This window comes from Loxodonta africana, chromosome 21, assembly GCF_030014295.1.
Source record: "Loxodonta africana isolate mLoxAfr1 chromosome 21, mLoxAfr1.hap2, whole genome shotgun sequence".
Taxonomy (NCBI): Eukaryota; Metazoa; Chordata; class Mammalia; order Proboscidea; family Elephantidae; genus Loxodonta; species Loxodonta africana.
Window position 1 is genome coordinate 19,471,545 of NC_087362.1, and position 19,353 is coordinate 19,490,897.

General features: G+C 37.0%; 1 protein-coding gene across 5 annotated transcripts in view; it reads left to right on the plus strand.

Annotated features, from left to right (window-relative positions):
• Positions 1-19,353, plus strand: part of LOC100664849 (probable ATP-dependent RNA helicase DDX60) — a 103,731-nt gene that overhangs the window by 12,855 nt on the left and 71,523 nt on the right. For all 5 annotated transcript variants that reach the window (XM_064273583.1, XM_064273584.1, XM_064273585.1 and 2 more), the window contains 8 exons: positions 3,350-3,493; positions 5,184-5,342; positions 7,553-7,688; positions 9,297-9,452; positions 11,812-11,917; positions 12,908-13,023; positions 14,682-14,842; positions 18,110-18,362. In XM_064273583.1, the coding sequence (XP_064129653.1) occupies positions 3,350-3,493; positions 5,184-5,342; positions 7,553-7,688; positions 9,297-9,452; positions 11,812-11,917; positions 12,908-13,023; positions 14,682-14,842; positions 18,110-18,362 (1,231 nt within the window). The remainder of the gene's footprint in view (positions 1-3,349; positions 3,494-5,183; positions 5,343-7,552; positions 7,689-9,296; positions 9,453-11,811; positions 11,918-12,907; positions 13,024-14,681; positions 14,843-18,109; positions 18,363-19,353) is intronic.

Genomic DNA, 19,353 nt, shown 5'->3' on the forward strand with positions numbered 1-19,353 from the left:
TTTGTTAATATTTTGTTGAGATTTTTTGCATCAATATGCATGAATGGTATCCTGTAGTTTTCTTTCTTTGTGCCGTCTGTCGGGTTTACAGATCAGTATTGTTTTCCCTTTTCTTTTCAATATTCTGGAATAATTTGTGGAGCATCCAGACTCTCTGGTCTTTGAAGTTTTGATAGAATTCTCCTGTGAAATCATCTGGGCCTCGGTGCTTTTTTTGTGGGATAGTTACTTAATAAGTAGCTTTTTATGACTTTTAACTAAACTCTTATATTTCCATGGTTATTTTCCCTTGTCTTTTTATTTTTTATATATTAGTGATTTCTCCCATTTTTTTCTAAGAGAACTTTTTTTTTTTAAAGTAAATTCTACTTCTATTGCATTGGGATCAGTGTGCTGTTCGTAGTAACTCTACTTACGGAAGTTACTGACGTTTTCTTTGTGATCTAATATGTGATAAACTTTTGTGGATGTCTAGGGACACTTAAGAAGAATGAGTATCCGTTTCACCAGAATGTAGACTTTGATCTATAAGATCTACTCTATTGATTATGAGTTATCTGTGTCCTTACTTATGTTGTTCTGTCTCCTTACTTACGTTTTGTCAACTTGATTTCTACTGTACTGAATGTGGCGTATTAAGTTCTTTTATTATTAGTGTGCTTCTGTGTGTATTTCCTTGTATCTTCTGTAGCTTTTGCACTATAAAGATGGCTGCTGTGTTATGTGGTACATAAATATTTATAAGGATGGTATCTTCATTACATATCGTAGCTTTTAGAATAATGGAGTGTACTTTTTCACATTTAATGCTTTTGAGCTTACATTCTACTTAGCATGATATCAAGATTGCTGCCCCCTGCTCTCTTCTTGTTTCTGTTTGCCTGGTATACTTTTTTCCACTTTTGGTCTTGACGCTATCATAAAATTTTCTAATGAAGTGTATTTTGGTGTCTTTGAATGATGAGCTTTGTATTTTGTGCTATTTTATTTAAAAGAATTTTTTTGGATGTAGGCGGTTTTGCATTTTTGTTATGGTAATTATGTTTGTACTTAATACCTTTTTTAATGCCCTGTGTTTTTATTAGCTTTCATTATCTGGTTTATGAGTTTTTTTTTATCCCCCCAGCCTCCTTTAACAACCATCTATTGCCTATGGTGGGTTTTCTTGGACTGACATTTTAAATATTAGCTCTGCTCTGTTGTTTCGTTGTTCTTCTGCAGGGTCTCCAGATAATACAATATTGTTCCATCTGTATCTGTTTTCCATTTCTGCTATTTTCTCTCTGACTCTTTTTATGTCTTTCTTTATGTGATTTTCATATTCTTGGTTATTTTCTTACTGTTCTTCAATGCCTCTTAATATATGTTTATTGAGACTGTTCTTTGGGCATCTTACAGTTAATTTTTTATTTCTAACACAACTGCTGTAAACATGAATTTTATGAATTAAATGAAAAATTTTGTTCATTTTCTCCCTTTTTTTTTTTTTTCCAGTTCTGTTTCTTGTTTATGGGTTGCTAAATGAAGACGGTTTTTATATTCTCAAATGATTGTGTATATTTAGTTATATATGGTACATAGAGCTGGATATTTCTTTTGCTTTATGGTTGATATTACTTTTTTATAGTGGTGGTGGAATAGATTTTCCTCAGTTGATTTGTGTGCAATTTCGTTTCCTGCTACTTTTTTCCCCATTATTCCTCTAGATATTTTTCTTTCCTTTTATTCATTTTTATGACATTGAGATGTGTTAACAAGACTCCTAATTTAACAATGCCGTTTCCTGTCAGTCTAGCACAGTCCAGGCATGATGGGCATGGTTTTTGTTTTTTGATTTATTTTGATGGAGGTTGAGTTCTCTGATTTTGTGGTTTTCTTTTATCTTTCAGAGCCCTAAATATTCTCCTTTGTTTTTCCTTCCCCTTCACCACTTGATTACTAAAGGATACTTCTCCCTTCCTTATAGATACATGCACCCCCACCCCAGCCCCGCCAAGTATGTTGTTTTGAAAATTGCCTGCTTAAATAGTTCCTGTCTTGCTTTGAACCTACCGGTGGCTACATGGGAGACAAGACCTGGTGATCTGCTCCCATAAAGATTACAGTCTAGGAAACCTATGGGGCTCTTCTACTCTGTCCTGTAGGTCACCGTGAGTCAGAATTGACTTGACTGTACACAGCAATCATGACAACATTCTTTTAAATCATACTTGCCATTTTAAGTGGAGTCTTGATTCCTTAAATCATGTGTTTGGCCCTTTATAAGGCGTCTGTCTTTTTAAACCACTTTTTTGCTCCCTTATATGCCAAATGACCTTTGCATTGAGCATACATTGACATTCCTTCTTTTAGTCTGTGCTCCATTCTGCCTGGTTTCTTTTTAAATATTTTTGGACTTAGGATAGCTTTACTCTTTCTAGTGGTTGTTCCAATTCACTTTTTGCTAACATCCCTCCTCCACGTTTCCTGCAGTTTTCTTCATCCCTCTCTGGCCACTACAAAGCCTTGAAGTGGGATGGAAGTATGAGGGATTGCAGAGCTGGACTTTGTTGATTATTTATTACACACAACTATTTTGCACTATCACTGTTCTCACTGCTCAAGTTATGTGTAGTTATAAAAATATTTTATGTTATTTGGGATGGAGGTTTTAGGGAGTAGATTACTACGGACTCTATTGTCTTCAACTAAATGGAAGCCCCAAAAACTATGTATATATGTAAATATTTACATATGTACGCATGTGTATATGCACGTATAACCCATTGCCGTGAAGTCAATTCTGACTCGTAGTGACCCTAAAGGACAGAGTAGAGCCGCCCCATAGGGTTTCCAAGGAGCAGCTGGTGGATTTGAACTGCCAACGTCTTGGTTAGCAGCCGAGCTCTTAACCACTGACAGGGAGGCTGGAAATTTTTTTCTATTTTATTAATATTTATTTTTATTTTTGAATTATCCACTCATGCCTTATATTGTTAGGCATTTTCTTCCTGATTTATAAGAGCTCTTTACATATTTAAATTTTTAATGGTCTCACGACATAATTGTAATTATTTTCCCATTTTTAAATTTTGTTCATCATTTTGTAACAGACATATTTACATGTCTGTGTAGTCAGATCTTTCCATTTTTTCTTTATGGTTTCTTCTAATAAGATGACTTGAGTTGTTTCACTGTTGTTCTTCAAGGTCTCCGATAATACAAGTGTTCTTCCATCTTTGTGTTCCATTTCTACTTTTTATGCTGTTTTCATTTCTACTATTTATAACATTCTAGTATTTATACTATTTACTATTATTTCTGCTATTTTCTAAATACCATGACATTTGAAAATTTTCTTCTGTGACAGGCATGTAAGAGTATGTCTCTGCTTAAGCAGCTCTGGCCACTAGGATCTGACATTCGGTGTGTTTTTTGTGTTACTTCATGCTCCCTGTCCTTGAGTATGTACCATCGCTTTTTGGAAAACAGCAAGAAGACTGCCTCTGGTCAGGTAACTAACATGCAATATGTATGATAGTCATCGCCTTACTGGGCAGTACCGTGGCTCTCCACTTTTCTGGTTTTATTGATTTTCATCTACCGTTTCCTTCATTTGGTACTTAATGATTTATTTCCTTAATTTATTTACATAAACTTTTGAAACTAGGGGAAAAACCTGGAGTTTATGTTTATAAGAAAACATCTATTGTGCTGTTATATGATTTAGTGCTTTGCTGTTTTATGCTGTTTCACTTAGTACGTATTTAATTTGTCTAATCACTCAAAAAAAAAAAGCAAAAGAGGAAATGAGAAGAAAAGAAAGTGGCACTTGTTGGGAGCCTACTACGTTTCCACATTCTGGGCTTTTTATACACATTGCGCCATTAAATTTTCACCACAGCATTTCAACAGAGCCATTATTGTCCCTGTGCCACAGATGGTAACGCGGGATCTTGGATAGTCCAGGTAACATTCCTGAAATCATAGGTAGAAATTCACAATCCGAATTGAGCCCAGTTCTGTCTTGTGTTGGCTCCAAAATAACAAACTGTCTTTTAAAAGAGCATTCCTGTTCTAGTTAGTGTCTTGGTGTCATTACAACTGGAAAGATACTAAAGTTCATAACCTTCTTTTTGACTTATAGGGCCTGTTAAGAAACTGTTGACTAGCCTGGATTCTCTCCCCAACTAAGCACTCATCCCTACATAGATGTGCTCATACATGTGCATACAAACACACACGTGTACACTTACTAATTTGTGTACAGTCTGAGTGCTGGGGGAATCTTGGCTGAAGATTCCTATCTAAAAAAAGTGAAGTTTTGCCTCTTCCTTCCATAATTTCAGAATTGGATAGGACTCATCATTTTTTACGTAGCTTCCTTTCTATTTACTTTACCAATATATGCTTGAATCTTTTTTTTGTGAAACTTTTCTACATAATTAGGCCTGCCATTTTTAATTGTTCTCACATAAAATGATACAAAGCCAAATCTATCTGTCTGGAACGTCTAATCATTAGACCCTGTTTGGCACTGTAAAGGTAACCTGAGTAAGTCTTAGACTCAATTCACAGGCAAACCTGCATGTTTGGAGCTGCAGTGGTTAAGGGCTTGGCTGCTAACCAAAGGGTTGGGAGTCTGAACGCACCAGCTGCTACTTGGAAACCCTATGGGGCAGTTCTGCTCTGTCCAGTAGAGTCACTATGAGTTAGAATTGGCTCAATGGCAACGGGTATGAGGTATTTGTCACATGATGTGAAATATGCCCACTTATTTCCTCTTTATCTCAGTGGACACGTTCTTCAGGTATGTTACCATCCTGGTTACCTCACACTGGACATTTTAAACCTTACTTTAAAAATAGGATGTCTTAAATGGAGTAGAGCCTTTCATGTGTGTCTCATGACTTTATTAGCTGTTTGGTCGGCTCATTTAAGTTTGGCTCAATGGAAACTCCTGAAAAATGGTTTATATGAACTGCTCTTAAGCTGGAAGTTTCTGATGTCTTTTCCCCCACTTTCATGTAAATGCAGTGGTTTATGTATAAAGAGAAGGACTTTCTTAAAAGCATAGATTGAAAAATGTAATAATATGTAATTCCATGCAACAAAATGTGGTTGTCCACTTTTGTTGTGCCGTCTGTTAATTATGCTGGTTCCTAGCCTGTTCTCTGGCTTACCTTCTGTTTGTTTCTATTCAGGTGAATCATAATTACTTAGCCCTGCAGGAGGTGGAAGATTTGTGTAGAATGCATTGCCTCAGTGTGGCTTTTCTACTCCACTTACCTCTTTCTCAAAGAGCTCGGGCTAGATTCGTTACTTCCCATTGGATTAAGGACATTCAGACTTTCTTTAAAATGGTAAATACACTCTTTGTTAGTCTTTTTGTTGTTGTTTGTTTCAGTGGTTTGATAGATAAAAACCACAATCACCTTCAAAAGTAGTTTTCTATTGGAGCAATGTCAGCCGTTTGGGGACCTTAGGTTTCATGGCTTAAGTCAATCATTTTGTTGATTTTTAACAGCTGTATTTGGTCATAATAACAAAAACCATGATATATACCTAACCTATGGAGAAAAGTCGCTCTGTTTTTCATTCCTGAAATCTCTTACATGATCAGCTGTTTGTGTCATCAACTAGAGAAGATTGTTTGTGGCTATTGTGTTCTGTTCTTGAGAAAAAGTCAATATATTAGTTTATTGCTTTTGTCTCTTATAAAGGACGTTTAGAAAACCTTGGAGACTTTAGGGATAGCTCCATGGCATTTAGTCTAAATCTTGGCACATGTAGCCTACACTGGAGGCACTTCTTGGGTGAAGTGAATAAAATGAGGAATTTCTACTGCATCGTCTTCACATATGACTGCTTACCCAGTGGCATGATGGGAAGGATCAGGGAGAGTAACCTACCTGGTGGTGGTTCTTAAAGAATATTCCCTGGACCAGCAGCGTCAGCATTGCCTGGGAACTTCTTAGAAATGCATATTCTTAGGCCTACACTAGACCTACTGAATCAGAAGCTCTGAGGATGGGGCCCAGTGATCTGTGTTTTAACAAACTGTTCAGGTGAGGCTGATGCATGCTGACGTTGCTAACCACTGCTCTATGTCTCGTCATCCAGTAACCTAGTGCCGTCAAGTTGATTCCGACTCATAACTCCCCATTATTTAGTTTGTGGATAAAGGCTACATTCTAGGTGGGAGGTCCCCCCTTCTTTGATATTAATGACTTCATTGTGAACTTTGGGTAGCTGCCCTTGCTCCTGAGGTTAGATTTGGGCTGTTCGTACAGTAGCTGTTCATACAGTTGAGAATTTGAAATATGCGTAGCCTGAATTGAGATGTGCTGTTTAGAATAAAATACACACTGGATTTCAAAAATTTAGTATGAAAAACAATGTAAAATATCTTGTTAATATTTTATACTGATTACATGGTGAAAGATATTTTGGATATATTGGGTTAAGTTAAAATATTAAAATTTCTTTCTTTTTTTTTTTTTTTAAATGTGGCCTGAAGAAATTTAAGCACTACAAGGCAGTTCTACTCTGTCCTATAGGGTTGCTATGAGTCGGAATCAACTTGACGGTAATGAGTTTGGTTTTCTGGTTGTAGGAGATTTAATATGTGCGGCTTGTCCATATTACATTTCTATTGAGTGGCACAGGGTTGGAGATCCATGGCAATGCAGAGAAGTCAGTTGTTCCCGTTAGGAAGGGAGCTTGTTTTTCATCAACAAGGGAGGGTTGATCAGAATCACCTCAGGTCTTCCCTTCTCAACTTAATTCCCCCTACACTATCGTTGACTGAGAGGTTGACTGGGTTCTCACTTGCTGAGGTTGCTCACTCATGTCTGCTGTGAATGTGAAGTGTGGTCAGTGAAGATATTCTGCTTCTGCTGGGTAGGAACATAGCCTCTCGATCATAAACACAATAGGTGTACATAAGCGTAGGTGGATGCGGTTCTTTGAATCTGAAGGATTTGGCATTTTCTTGATCTCTGAACAATCAAAATTACTCTTTAAAAAACCCTGTCTTGACCTGAAAGTAAAATTGGAAGATACTAAAACCTAAGTAAAGAACAGAGGCTCATTTGAAAGCAGGTGTCTTCTTGTGGCCATTAGTCTGTATCTGTGGATCACAGCGTGAGGAAAAAAAGAATAGTAAGAGTCAAATACTGATTGCCCCAATTCGGGAAAAATTTGTTTTTTGTTCAGTTTTGATTTTATTTTAAACTTTAATCTTTTGGAGCCCTGGTGGTGCAGTGGTTAAGAATTCGGCTGCTAACCAAAAGGTCAGCAGTTCGAATCTACCAGGTGCTCCTTGGAAACTCTATGGGGCAGTTCTACTCGGTCCTATAGGGTTGCTCTTAGTAGGAATTAACTCAGGGGCAATGGGATTTTTTAATCTTTTAAGCCATGAAACCTTCATCATTACTCAGCCTGAGTGGGGTTTCATTAATTAGAAACGAAACAGCCCTTTCAGTTGGATTATAGAAGTGTTCGAAGTCATTCTGTGGTTTATTGCTAATATGAAAATTGTCAATAACTTGGATTTATTTTCAATTTTCAGAAAAAGTGGTGTGATCATTTCATCCTAAGTAATATAAACACTTTTGAGAATCTGGATTTAACTCATCTTTCTGACTTAAATGATGAGCCTTTGCTGAAGAATATTGCTTTTTACTATGAAAATGAATATGTTCAAGGTACCACAATGGTTATACTTTTATTCAGAGATGAACATTATAAAGTAATGGAAATTTCAAAAGCACTATAATTCTAATACATAGTTCAGCAATCATCTTTCTTTCTCCAGTTTTTGGTTGCGTATGTATATAATTTTTGTTTAGTTTTTATCAGAGTGAGTGCACTGTTTTAAAACATTTCTTCACTAATATTACTCCAGAATATTTTTGGAAGAAAATATTTGTTTGGGTGTTTGGCTTCTCCACATAATTTTAACCGTTGTAATTTTCATTTAAATACACGTATAATGCTTCTTCATAGTATTGTCTTTAATGTAATCATTCCACTACAATTAGAGATTTAGGATTTTTTTTTCCCTGAAATTAAAGCTGCTTTATATATTTGTTATAGCAATTTAAGGAGTCCTAGTTTTTTTTTAGTGGTGTAGTTGTTCAGCGTTTGGCTGCTAACTGAAAGGTTGGCCGCTTGAACTCACCAGTCACTCTTTAGAAGAAAGATGTGGCAGTCTGCTTCCATAAAGATTACAGCCTTGGAAACCCTGTGGGGCAGATCTACTCTGTCCTATAAGGTCGCTATGAGTAATAATTGACTAGATGGCGATGGGTTTTTTTTACATGCAATTTATTTTTCTTCCTTTGAGTTTTTTTTTTTTTTTTTAAAGAATAAATTTTCTGGTGTTTTCTTAATAGTCAAGGACAAATAAAACACATTTTTAGAAAAATATCACTGATTGAGCATTACTGAAACATTTTTCACCTCTAGGATTTGGTTCCTTCATGTTACTTCACGTTAAGCATTAGAATAACTACATGTAAATTTAGCAATCCACCACAAATTTTTTCAGTTTCCCAAGTATCATACTTTAAATCATTGTATTGATTGTAAACTTATGTTTGACATAACATCTTTTATTACCTTAAAGAATAAATATTTGTTATTATTAGCTAAGGAGCCTTGGTGGTGCAGTGGCTGCTGACTGGAAGGAAATTCAGCTATTTGAATCCATCAGCTGCTCCATAGGAGAACGATGTGGCAGTCTGCTTCCGTAAAGATTTCAGCCTTGGAAACCCTATGGGGCAGTTCTTTTCTGTCCTATAGGGTCACTATGACTTAAATTTAACTCCAAGGCAATGAGTTTGCTTTGATTTTATTATTAGCTAGGGTCCTTGGGTGGCGCAAATAGTTAAGTGCTCAACTACTAACCAGAAGGTTGGCGGTTTGAACCCACACAGAGATGACTTGGAAGATAGGCCTTGAAAAGCCTGTGAGGCAGTTCTGCTCTGCATACACGGGGTCATTAGGAGTCAGAGTCACTCGACAGCAACTGACAACAACATTATTAGCTAAGATAGTTAAAATTTTAAAACTTACTTATCAAATATGATAAGAAGAGAGTTTTAAAAATTTATAACCTCATGGGCAACACTAGTGACCATTTTTCTTTAGGTACAAAAAAACACGTTTTTTTTTTTTTTTTATTACAGCGTGGAACTCACTTAAAATTCACCGTTTGACAATCACGTTAGCTCTGTGAATTTAGTTAAAATGTGTGCTTGTGTATATGTGTCCAGGACTTTTAATATTTAGTGTTTTTAATTGTCATGTAGGCCTACGTTTGAATTTGGGAAGCGTCATTATGAAGGATTATGAACACGTCTGGAATACTGTGTCAAACTTGGTCACAGAGTTTTTGGTTGGAAAGCCACTTCCTCTGCGAACAACAAAACTTAATTTTCTCAAAAAGAATCCTTCACCCATTAAAGGTAATAAATTCATAGATTAATTTGAAATGAAAAAATCGTTCTTCTGAAATGGTTTGAAAGCACCACTAATTCAATACTAAAAGTATAAATCATTTTTTGGCAGTATGCATTTTCATAGTAAAAATAAATTACCATTATTGTAGTATTTTTGGGTGTAGTATGTTATGACTGTAATAATTTTGAAGAAAGAGCCCTGGTGGCACAGTGGTTAAAAACTTGGCTGCCAACCGAAAGGTCAGAGGTTCCAACCCACCAGCTGCTCCAGGGAGAAAGATGTGGTAGTCTGCTTCGGAGAAAATTACAGCCTAGAAAACCTGGTGAGGCAGTTCTCCTGTGTCCTGTGTTTTGCTTATAATTAGTGTTGTTACCAGTTTTTATAAAAGCCAGATATATGTAACTTCCATTAGCAAAAATATGACAGTATAGATAAACTAGAAAATCTCTTTATGCAAAACTTGAAATACTAGATAAGAGACACCAAACATCTTATAATTTTAGGTAAACTCGAAACAGACTCCCCAGTAACAATGATAGCAGTTAGAATATAATGGAATTATATAAAATTCTTAAAATATTTAAGAATGAAGAAATAATGTGGACATTTTGAGGGGAACAAAGATTGATTATCCATCATCACAGCATAATTGAAGATATTTCTAGATAATGAATTTCAGAAAGAAGGATATCCCAGAAGGAACGTGTGAAAGAAAGCAACTGGGAACTTAGAATACATTGATATAAAGATATTTTTTAGAATGTGGGGGAAGAACATATATCCTTTTTCTTTCTGTTAAGATGGGTTCCATCAGACAAAGACCTTGAGTGCAGATAGTTTATTGATTACAGGAAGATCCAGTATGGCATTGGCGAAGTAAGATCAGAAAGGGAAGAAACCAATGCAGGATGCTTAATGAGTAGCTTACTACTGTGGGCAAACCAAAAACAAACCCGTTGCTGTAGAGTTCATTCTGACCCATAGCAACCCTGTAAGATAGGGTAGAACTGCCCCATAGAGTTTCCAAGGAGCAGCTGGTAGATTTCAACTGCCAACCATTTGGTTAGCAGTCGTAGCTCTTAACTACTGTGTACTGGGAATCTCTGGGAATGGCGTAGGAACCACCTCTGAGCTGGGGTATTCATCCTCCAACTGCTGTCATGTTTTTCACATCTTTGGCTGAGAATTGTCCCTGGGTGTATTAAATCCTGGCACTCTAGCCTGCTTCACATGGGCTCTGAGACGTAAAGTGCTCAGGCGTAGTTATAGTCAAAGGCATCAGTGCAAACACAGGAACAGCGAGCACCGATGGGATGATAGATGAAGCGAGAGCAATGACTACTATGCTTACCTAGAATTACGAGACAAACACTGAACGAAACATAATTCATAAGCCCATTATGTTTGGGATGTAATTTATCTCAACTTTTTTTATAAAACTACATATATGTATATTTGTACAGGTTTTTAACCCAGCCCTTGACAATATTTTCTACTTTCAGGAGTTCTATTTGTTATTTTAAAATGTGACTCACACTTAAAAATAAGATGGGAAAATATTAGAGATGTTACGTATGTATTATATATGTGTATTTACATTTGAATCGACTTGATGGCAGTGGGTTTTTTTGGTGGGTTAAGTATATGTACATATATACAGATGTATATATGTATGTTATATATTTATACCATAATAAAATGAAAGGAGGCTCACGAGGATATTGCAATGATATCAAATAATGTCATTTTCATCTGTAGATTTCCTTGTTTTTAAAATTTTATTTTAAAAACTAAAGTGTGTATATGTAGGTGATTTCTGAGTGAGATACCATCTTCAAGATTCTTGCCTCGTAATACCAAAAAAAAAAAAAAAAAACCTAAACCTTTTGCTGTTGAGTTGATTCCGACTCATAGTGACCCTACAGGACAGAGTAGAACTGTCCCATAGAGTTCCAAGGAGTGACTGGTGGATTTGAATTGCTGACCTTTTGGTTAGCAGCCAGGCTCTTAACCACTGTGCCACCAAGGCTAAGAAATGTGTATTTGGAAACAGGAAACATTGGTGTCTTTCTGTCTGTGTGTCTGTCTATCCGTATCTGTTATCATCTATTACCTACTTATCGGCCTACCTACCTACCTGCCTGCCAAATGGCATCTATTTCTTTATATTCTCCTGTGATCCAAAATGTTTTAATGTAGGAAATCGTGTGATGGGAAGGGCTGAAAATGATAAATGTAAATAAATTCAATGTAAATTTTTTCTAAATGTGAAATTTTAGAAAATAATGCCTAACTTTCCTATAATTTTTCCTAAAGCAAAAGTTTCACATTTGACCTTATCTTAATTTTATTTTTTGTTTTCAGAAAGCTCCATGGAAGAGATGCCTAATTTGGGTTTTATTCCAGTGTCATGTAAGCTGGTTGATGAGTTTGTTGGAGACATTTTGAAAGATTTGCCTTTTCTAAAGAGGTATAGTGCCTAAGTGGGCCTCTGTAAATGTTTATGAAATGGATGATTTACTCGGTAAAGATTCTCTGAAATGAAATATATTAAACAGTAATTTAGATGTAATATGGGTTTATAAATCACAATGGATTTCATATCAAATTTCTTAATGCTCTACTAGGTAAAAAGCTGTATGATTTTGATCTTGGAGTCAAACTACTTGTCTTAGGCTCGGTTCTCTAGAGAAGCAAAACTATATATATATATAGAGAGAGAGAGATTTATATCAAGGAAATGGCTCATAGGGTTATAGGGGCTGGAATGGTCCAAGTTTGTGGGTAGGGATAAAGGCTTCACCTCATTCATGTAGCCACAGAGGTTGACAGACCCAAGATCGGCAGGCCAGAGAGCAGGGCTCTTATTCATAGGCTGTGAAGATCCATGAATCCCAAGATTGGCAGGAGAGACCGCAGGTAAGCTGCTAGCTCAACTCCCAAGATATGGAGATCAGATGAACAAGAGCCAGCTGCAGGTTCCAGCAAGAGCAAAAAGCCCCCAAGCCTTGCCAGAATGTTCACTTGTATTCGGTGCAGGCCACACGCCCAAGGAAACTTGTCTTACAACTGATTGGCTGCTCGTAGCAGTTCCCATCATGGGGGTAATCACTTATTGAACCTCAACAGGGACGTGAGTACAACATTATACGACTGCCAAAACACTGAGAATCATGACCCAGCCTAGTTGACACACAACCTTAATCATCATACCACTGTGGTAGGTTTTGAATTTGAATTTTTGTTGATGTTGATGAGGCTGTTAGAGAAATGGAGTGGGTTCTGGGTTCTTACATTTAAAAGAAACAACTCTTCGGATTCTACCATTCACTTCCACATCACTGAAAGACATATGAGGTTATGATTTTATAAAATACGAGTATGAAATAAAATCTGTGCTGCATAGTATTTGGAAGCATGCAATTTAAAATATGCATATATTTCTTTTTTTTCCTCATAGAGATGACCCGACTGTTGCTTCCCTGGTTAAACAGAAGGAATTTGATGAACTTGTACATTGGCACTCCCACAGACCGCTTAGTGATGAATATGACCAGACAAAGAGTCACTTTGATGGTGAGCTCTGTGACTCCTGTGGAATGAATGTCACTCTCTGATTTTTATTGTCTAGTGAAAAATGGGAAACGCTGGTGGTGTAGTGGTTAAGTGCTATGGCTGCTAACCAAAGGGTCGGCAGTTCAAATCCACCAGGCGCTCCTTGGAAACTCTGTGAGGGAGTTCTACTCTGTCGTATAGGGTCCCTATGAGTTGGAATTGACTCGACGGCACTGGGTTTGGTTTTTGGTGGTTAATGAAAAGTGATTGTATTATGAGTCATAAAATTATTATTTTAGAATAGATACAGTTTGCAAGATGTCTAGATGTACATCTGGAAGGTTCATGATAAAAATTTTCTACTTCATTTACTGTCTTGCATATGCAGGTAGGTCCAAAGATTTCTTAGGAAGAAGTATGCAAATATGGCATTTGTCTCCAAAAATATCAGAAGCTGTTTTAAGGAAAGATGTTGTGTTGTTTAAGAAATCTGTGTTATTTCTTTATCTCAAGTATATTGACAAAATCATAGTCTTTTCAGCAATTAGAACTGCTTTCACACCATCCATTTAATTTCTTATAACAAGTGCAAGTATTTTGCCTGCCTTCATTCTCAGGGCAGTTGAAGCTGTAAAAATGGGCCCTTAACCCCTAAGAGTAGTTCAGTAGAGATTGAATTAGGGACCTTGTCTCTCTGGTTCATGCATTGTTTCAGTTTGACTTTCTCCACCGCATGTTCACCCCAGAGCTCTGGTGGCACAGTAGTTAAGTGCTTGGCTGCTCACCAAAAGGTTGGCAGTTCGAATCCACCAGTCGCTCTTTGGAAACCCTCTGGGGTAGTTCTGCTGTGTCCTGTAGGGTGCCTGTGAGTCGGAATTGAACAGACGGCAATGAATTTATGTTCACCCCACCTTCTTAGGACTGACAAATTTACTTTCAGAAGAATCTAAAAGTGTGCATATACGCATGCTCATATGCAAGACTTATCAGTCTCCTTATATAAATGGTGAACAAAAGACTGCAAGGTGTGAGGGAAAAGTTTAGATTAGCCATTAACAACCTTCACAGTGGTTTGATTTGATACATGTAATACTTGGACATGGGAGAATTAATCAGTTATTCCCTTTATAAGTGAGTACAATAAAGGGTTTTCTTTGGTTTTGAGAGTAAGTCATATCTTGATTACGAGAATTTCCTCTGCCATTCCTATTCTACAATAGTGAAAGAGAGTTTAAGTTTTCTCAGTTGCCAAGCTCCTGACTCTGTGGCGGTGGTCTGCAGTAGGGACTTTCCTCTCCAGGGATGCAGGAAACCAGAGTACCGTAAATGACTATCTTCTTGACTCTGCGTCTGCCTTCCTCTTCTTAACCCTATTGACAGGATACATGGCAGAGGTAATAATGCCCAGAATCATTTTTTTTTTTTTGTAGCCCCCTGATACTTGCTTTAGGACGTAGACAATGAAAGAGTGTTTTGTCACCTCCGTCTTTTAAATAAGATAAGGAATCATTTTACAGATAAGAGGTAGCCTGAGTTAATATCCCCTCTTTAGCGAAGATGGTTAGACTGAACGATTCTTTAAAACTAAAGAAAAGTGCATGTCTGGGTGGGATGATGTGAAGTAGTTACAACATTTTTGAAAAAAAAGTAGTAATGTTATATTGTCTTTCCTTTTTCAGAACAATCTAGAGATCCTCGTGCTCTTAGATCCATACAAAAGTTTCATGTTTTTCAACGATTTTATGGGAATTCATTAGAATCAGTCTCTTCAAAAGTCATTGTAACTCAAACCATTAAGCCAAAGAAGACTCTCAGTGGACCCAAGAGCAAAAAGACACATGTAGGTTCCACAAATTCTATCAAATGTTTTTACTTTGCTTTTCCTTTTCTTGAAGTGATGTTTATATTTGCTCACCTCTTGGGTGGTTTCTTTCCATGCTCTGCTTTTTGTTTTTATATGTGATTGCATACTGTCTAAGAAAATCCAACTTGCACATAAAATGTTACAGACGGCCCTCACAGGGGGGGTCACTGTGAGTTGAAAATGACTCGACAGCACCTAACAACAACAACATACATAATAAAATATTTAATTGGTAAAGAATAAAAAGTATCATATTATTAAAAGCTTGAATTTAGAAAATTTGCATTAAGATTGAAAAATAGTTGTTTACTAGATAGTGCCAATGAAAGTATTTTTTACATATAGGTGGTAAAAGTATGAAATACTTAGCTGGGTTTTTTTTTTTTTTTGGCCAGATTTGTAAAGATTTTGTCTCGGCTTTCCCCAGGTATTTAAGTAATTAATGAATCTATCACCTTTGTTTGGGTGGAAGGTGAGAACTCTATACTTTCTGTGTAGATTTGATTCCTACAGCTTTCTTCCCTCTTGGGTTGCCATTGTCCTACCTCTTTCCCAAGGGCCAGAGCTGGATGAAGTAAAGGGAGTAAATAAGGAAAGTTTAAACCTATTCCTGGAGTACTAATATTAATAACTTATGACATGGAAAATGATCAGTTAATGTGCCCGATGATATCAATATCTAAGTAAATACAGTTTATGTTGAAACTGTATTTACTGAAGAGGAGACCTGGTGGTGCAGTGATTAAGCACTTGGCTGCTAACCGAAAGGTTGTGGTTCGAATCCACCAGCTGCTCCATGAAAGATGTGGAAGTCTGATTTCCTAAAGATTAGAGTCTTGGAAACCGTATAGGATACTTCTGCTCTGTCCTGTAGGATCACTATGAGTCAGAATTGGCTTCATGGCAACAGGTTTTAAAGGAATGACTTTGTTGTCTTTTTTTTTTTTTTGTAAAAATGGACACCTCATTAGGCTTTAGTCCATTTTTGCTGGCCTCAAATTTGGGAGTTAGGGAAAGAGACTTAATTTCACTGAAAGACCCTCCTGAAGTCAAAGGTTTTAAATATTAGAGGGAGCATCAGCTTAACAAGGGTTATGAACAAAGGCGTTGGTTAGAGTGATCTGCCTTACCAAATTGAAGGAACCGCCCTAAAGATACGAGAAATGAAGCGCATAAAGGCCTGAGAAGAGAAAACATCCCCATTCCCACTTTGGAATACTGATTTCATGGAAGCTTTTTCAGCCATCAGTAAAGTGCACCATCTCTTGGTCAGGCCACCAGCTCGTTAACAAATGGGGAGTGGATGCATCAGAACTCCAGCAGACAGACCTTTCTCCTGGGATTGTTTTTAAACAAAGCTCCTTTATTTTCTGCTGACGGTGTTGTTAAGTAATGATCACTAATTAGTTTCCAAGGTTCTCAGTCCTTTGGGAAGCCTCTGTCATTGCACTGCATAGAAAGGTCCAGCAGAAATGGAAGCTGCTCCGCCTCCTTCTCTCTTTTAGCTCTGTGTGTCAAAAGAGGCTTCCCTAATGTCCAGCTAGGTGTTCGCTGTTTCTCTCCTTGAGGTGACTACCTCTTTTTTTTTTTTTTTAAATAATTGTGCTTTAAGTGAAAGTTTACAAATCAAGTCAGTCTCTCACGTATAAACTTATATACACCTTACTACATACTCCCATTTACTCTCCACCTAATGGCGACTACCTCTTTTTATGTTCGAAGCCAATTTAAGTGTTAGTGAGACCACCCGATTACCTCTTTTCCTTTTTTATGTAGGGGTACAGAGAGGCTTCTTCTGTTTTGGGGGGGATGTTATAAAATAGCAAGTTTGCAGATGTTTTTATTACACAGTTCAAGATATTAAGATGGAAAACAAAATCTCACTTTTTTTTTTCATTGTTAAATTCTAAATAAATTATCTTGAAAGATTTAAACATTCTTAGCGCTGTATACAAGTCCCTGGGTGGTCTAAATAGTTAGCGTGCTCAGCTGCTAACTGAAAAGTTGGAAATTCAAGTCTACCCAGAGACACCTCGAAAGAAAGACTTGGCAATCTAATTCTGAAACATCAGCTGCTGAAAACCCTATGGAGCACAGTTCTACTCTGACACACACGGGGTCGCCAAGAGTCAGAATCGACTCACTGGCAGTTGTACTGTTTAGTGCTGTGTAAATGTGCTCTTCTAGCAAGAATTCAATGAGTCTGCAAGTCAAGACGAGACAGACGTTGTGAGTGGCAAATAACATGTCCTACTGAGGCAGAAGCATGCTAGGTTAACCCAACACAGTGGGTTAAAACAGTGGGAACACTAAAATATTACGTATTGGCATAAAATATTTAGAGTGACCATAGCTGTTAATTGACTTAATTAAAAGCAAACATTTACGTATTAATTTTATAACTCCTCAGAATAGTGCGTGGTATGTTGGAATTCTCATGCTATTTCAGTAGTTCTCTATTTGTTTTCTCTTGGTAGAATAATGTCAGGTTTGTAAAAGCATAGTAAAAATGGGTCCATAGTGCGTTTTAAGTCAATCTGAAAGCCAGAGCAAATCAGTTAGATAGCCAGAGCAAACCTGTTCAATTCATATTATTCTTCTGTGTGTTCCTTCTTCCTTTCATGCCTTTTCTCTTATTCACTCATCAAGCATTATGACCAGCTGCTTTGTGCTCGATGAACATGGCACTTTCTTGTCTCAAGAATGTCAGTCTGGAGAAGAATGATAGTAAAATCATGGCTGCAGGATACGCTGATGAGTGCTTTCATAGAGCAAGTATAGCAGAAGGAAAGAGGAAGGATACTTAACTCAGGCTTGGGAGAATCAGAGACGGCTTCCTGGAGGAAGTGTCTTGAAAGATAAAAAAGGGCTTGGAAGGCGATTAGGAAGGAATGGAAGAGGAAAGACAGTTCCAGAGAGGGCAGCAGACATGAAAGAACAGTGGCCTGGTGTCTCTTTGGTTTTATTATATTTACTCCTTTATTCATAATCTACACTGCTCAGAAATCTAGAAAGTTATCTTCAGAGAGACTTTATACTCATTAAATTGAATTCTCCTGAGTTTTCAATGAGCAGAGGCTTTAATTTTAAGACACGGACACCGAAAGAGAAATTGAACTTATTCAATAATGGGATGATGGTCAAAGTTATCAATACAACTTAAACATACTGTTTCACTAGTGGGTTGTCATCTTGGAATACCTCCAGCTTGTTTCATGATGTATTTCTTTCCTTTTTGGGCAGGAGACCAAAGCTGAAATAATCACTAGAGAAAATAAGAAGAGGTTATTTGCCAAGGAAGAACAGAAAGAAGAACAAAAATGGAATTCTCTGTCATCTTCAATTGAACAGGAAATGCAAGAGAATTTAACTTCTGGAATAAAGAACCTGGAAGATTTTTTGAAGTCATGTAAAAGTAATTCAGTGAAGTTTAAAGTTGAAATGGTAGGGCTGAATGCCTGCTTGAAAGCATGGAAAGAACATTGCCGAGGTGAAGGTATGAGGCTCTTTGTTTTCTTGATTTGCGAATTGAAGAATCAATAAAAACATGATTATAGCTTCCATTTGTTAACTAGAAATTTGTACTAGAAGCCTTACCTACATTATTTTATTCTCCAAGATAAGTATTAATATGTTTATTTTTCCAATGAGAAATGAAATCTTGGAGAGGGTCTCAGCATCAAATATGCAGCGTATTCAAAAGTGCAATCAAAGATAACTGAAAAAAAGAGCTATTCACAAAAGGGAACCAACGTAGACGGTGAGGTACCCAGGGAGAATCTGTCACTTCTCCTTCATCCCCAAAGAGTAAATTTTTACTTTCTGAGTAGAACTAGTATCATGCCTTCCTGTCACACTTAGTTCTTCTGAAGGTTCCTGTGGTTTATCACGTACTCTGCTTTGTCAGTTTCTACAGCAGGTTGTAGAAAAGAAAAAAAGAGGAAGATAAAGAGAAATGGGGCTGGGTAGAGAAGTATAAATTGATAACAGGTGAAATGATCATGTATTATAATGCTCCCAAACTGGCAATTCTAAGAAATTTAGTTGACCTCTCAGTCTTGAGCACGTTCATACCCAAATCTGTTTAATACCTGGTCACCAGATTGTTTTTTAATTCCACATCCTCATTCTGCTATCTGCAGTCTGCTTTGGCAAAGCCAGCCTCTTGCTGTATAGAGCATGACAGTGAGAGGCGTAAGCTTGAGCTTCTCAGTTTTTCCCCATCCAGAATGTTTTATTAGCTAGGGTCAGCAAAATATGAATCTCCTGAATCTGAGACTTCAAATAGACTGGTTGAATTGAAGGACTCCAGTGATTTTTCCAAATACTTATCTATGGTCATAAATATATGTTGCTAAGTTTTTGACCAGATATTTAAAGTCATTTGGATATTTTCTTTATCTTTGAACATAGTAGAGAAGACATCTGAGGGTAATGGAGAAAAGATTGGGTCTCCAGAAAGTTACACAAACCTGAAGTTTAACAAT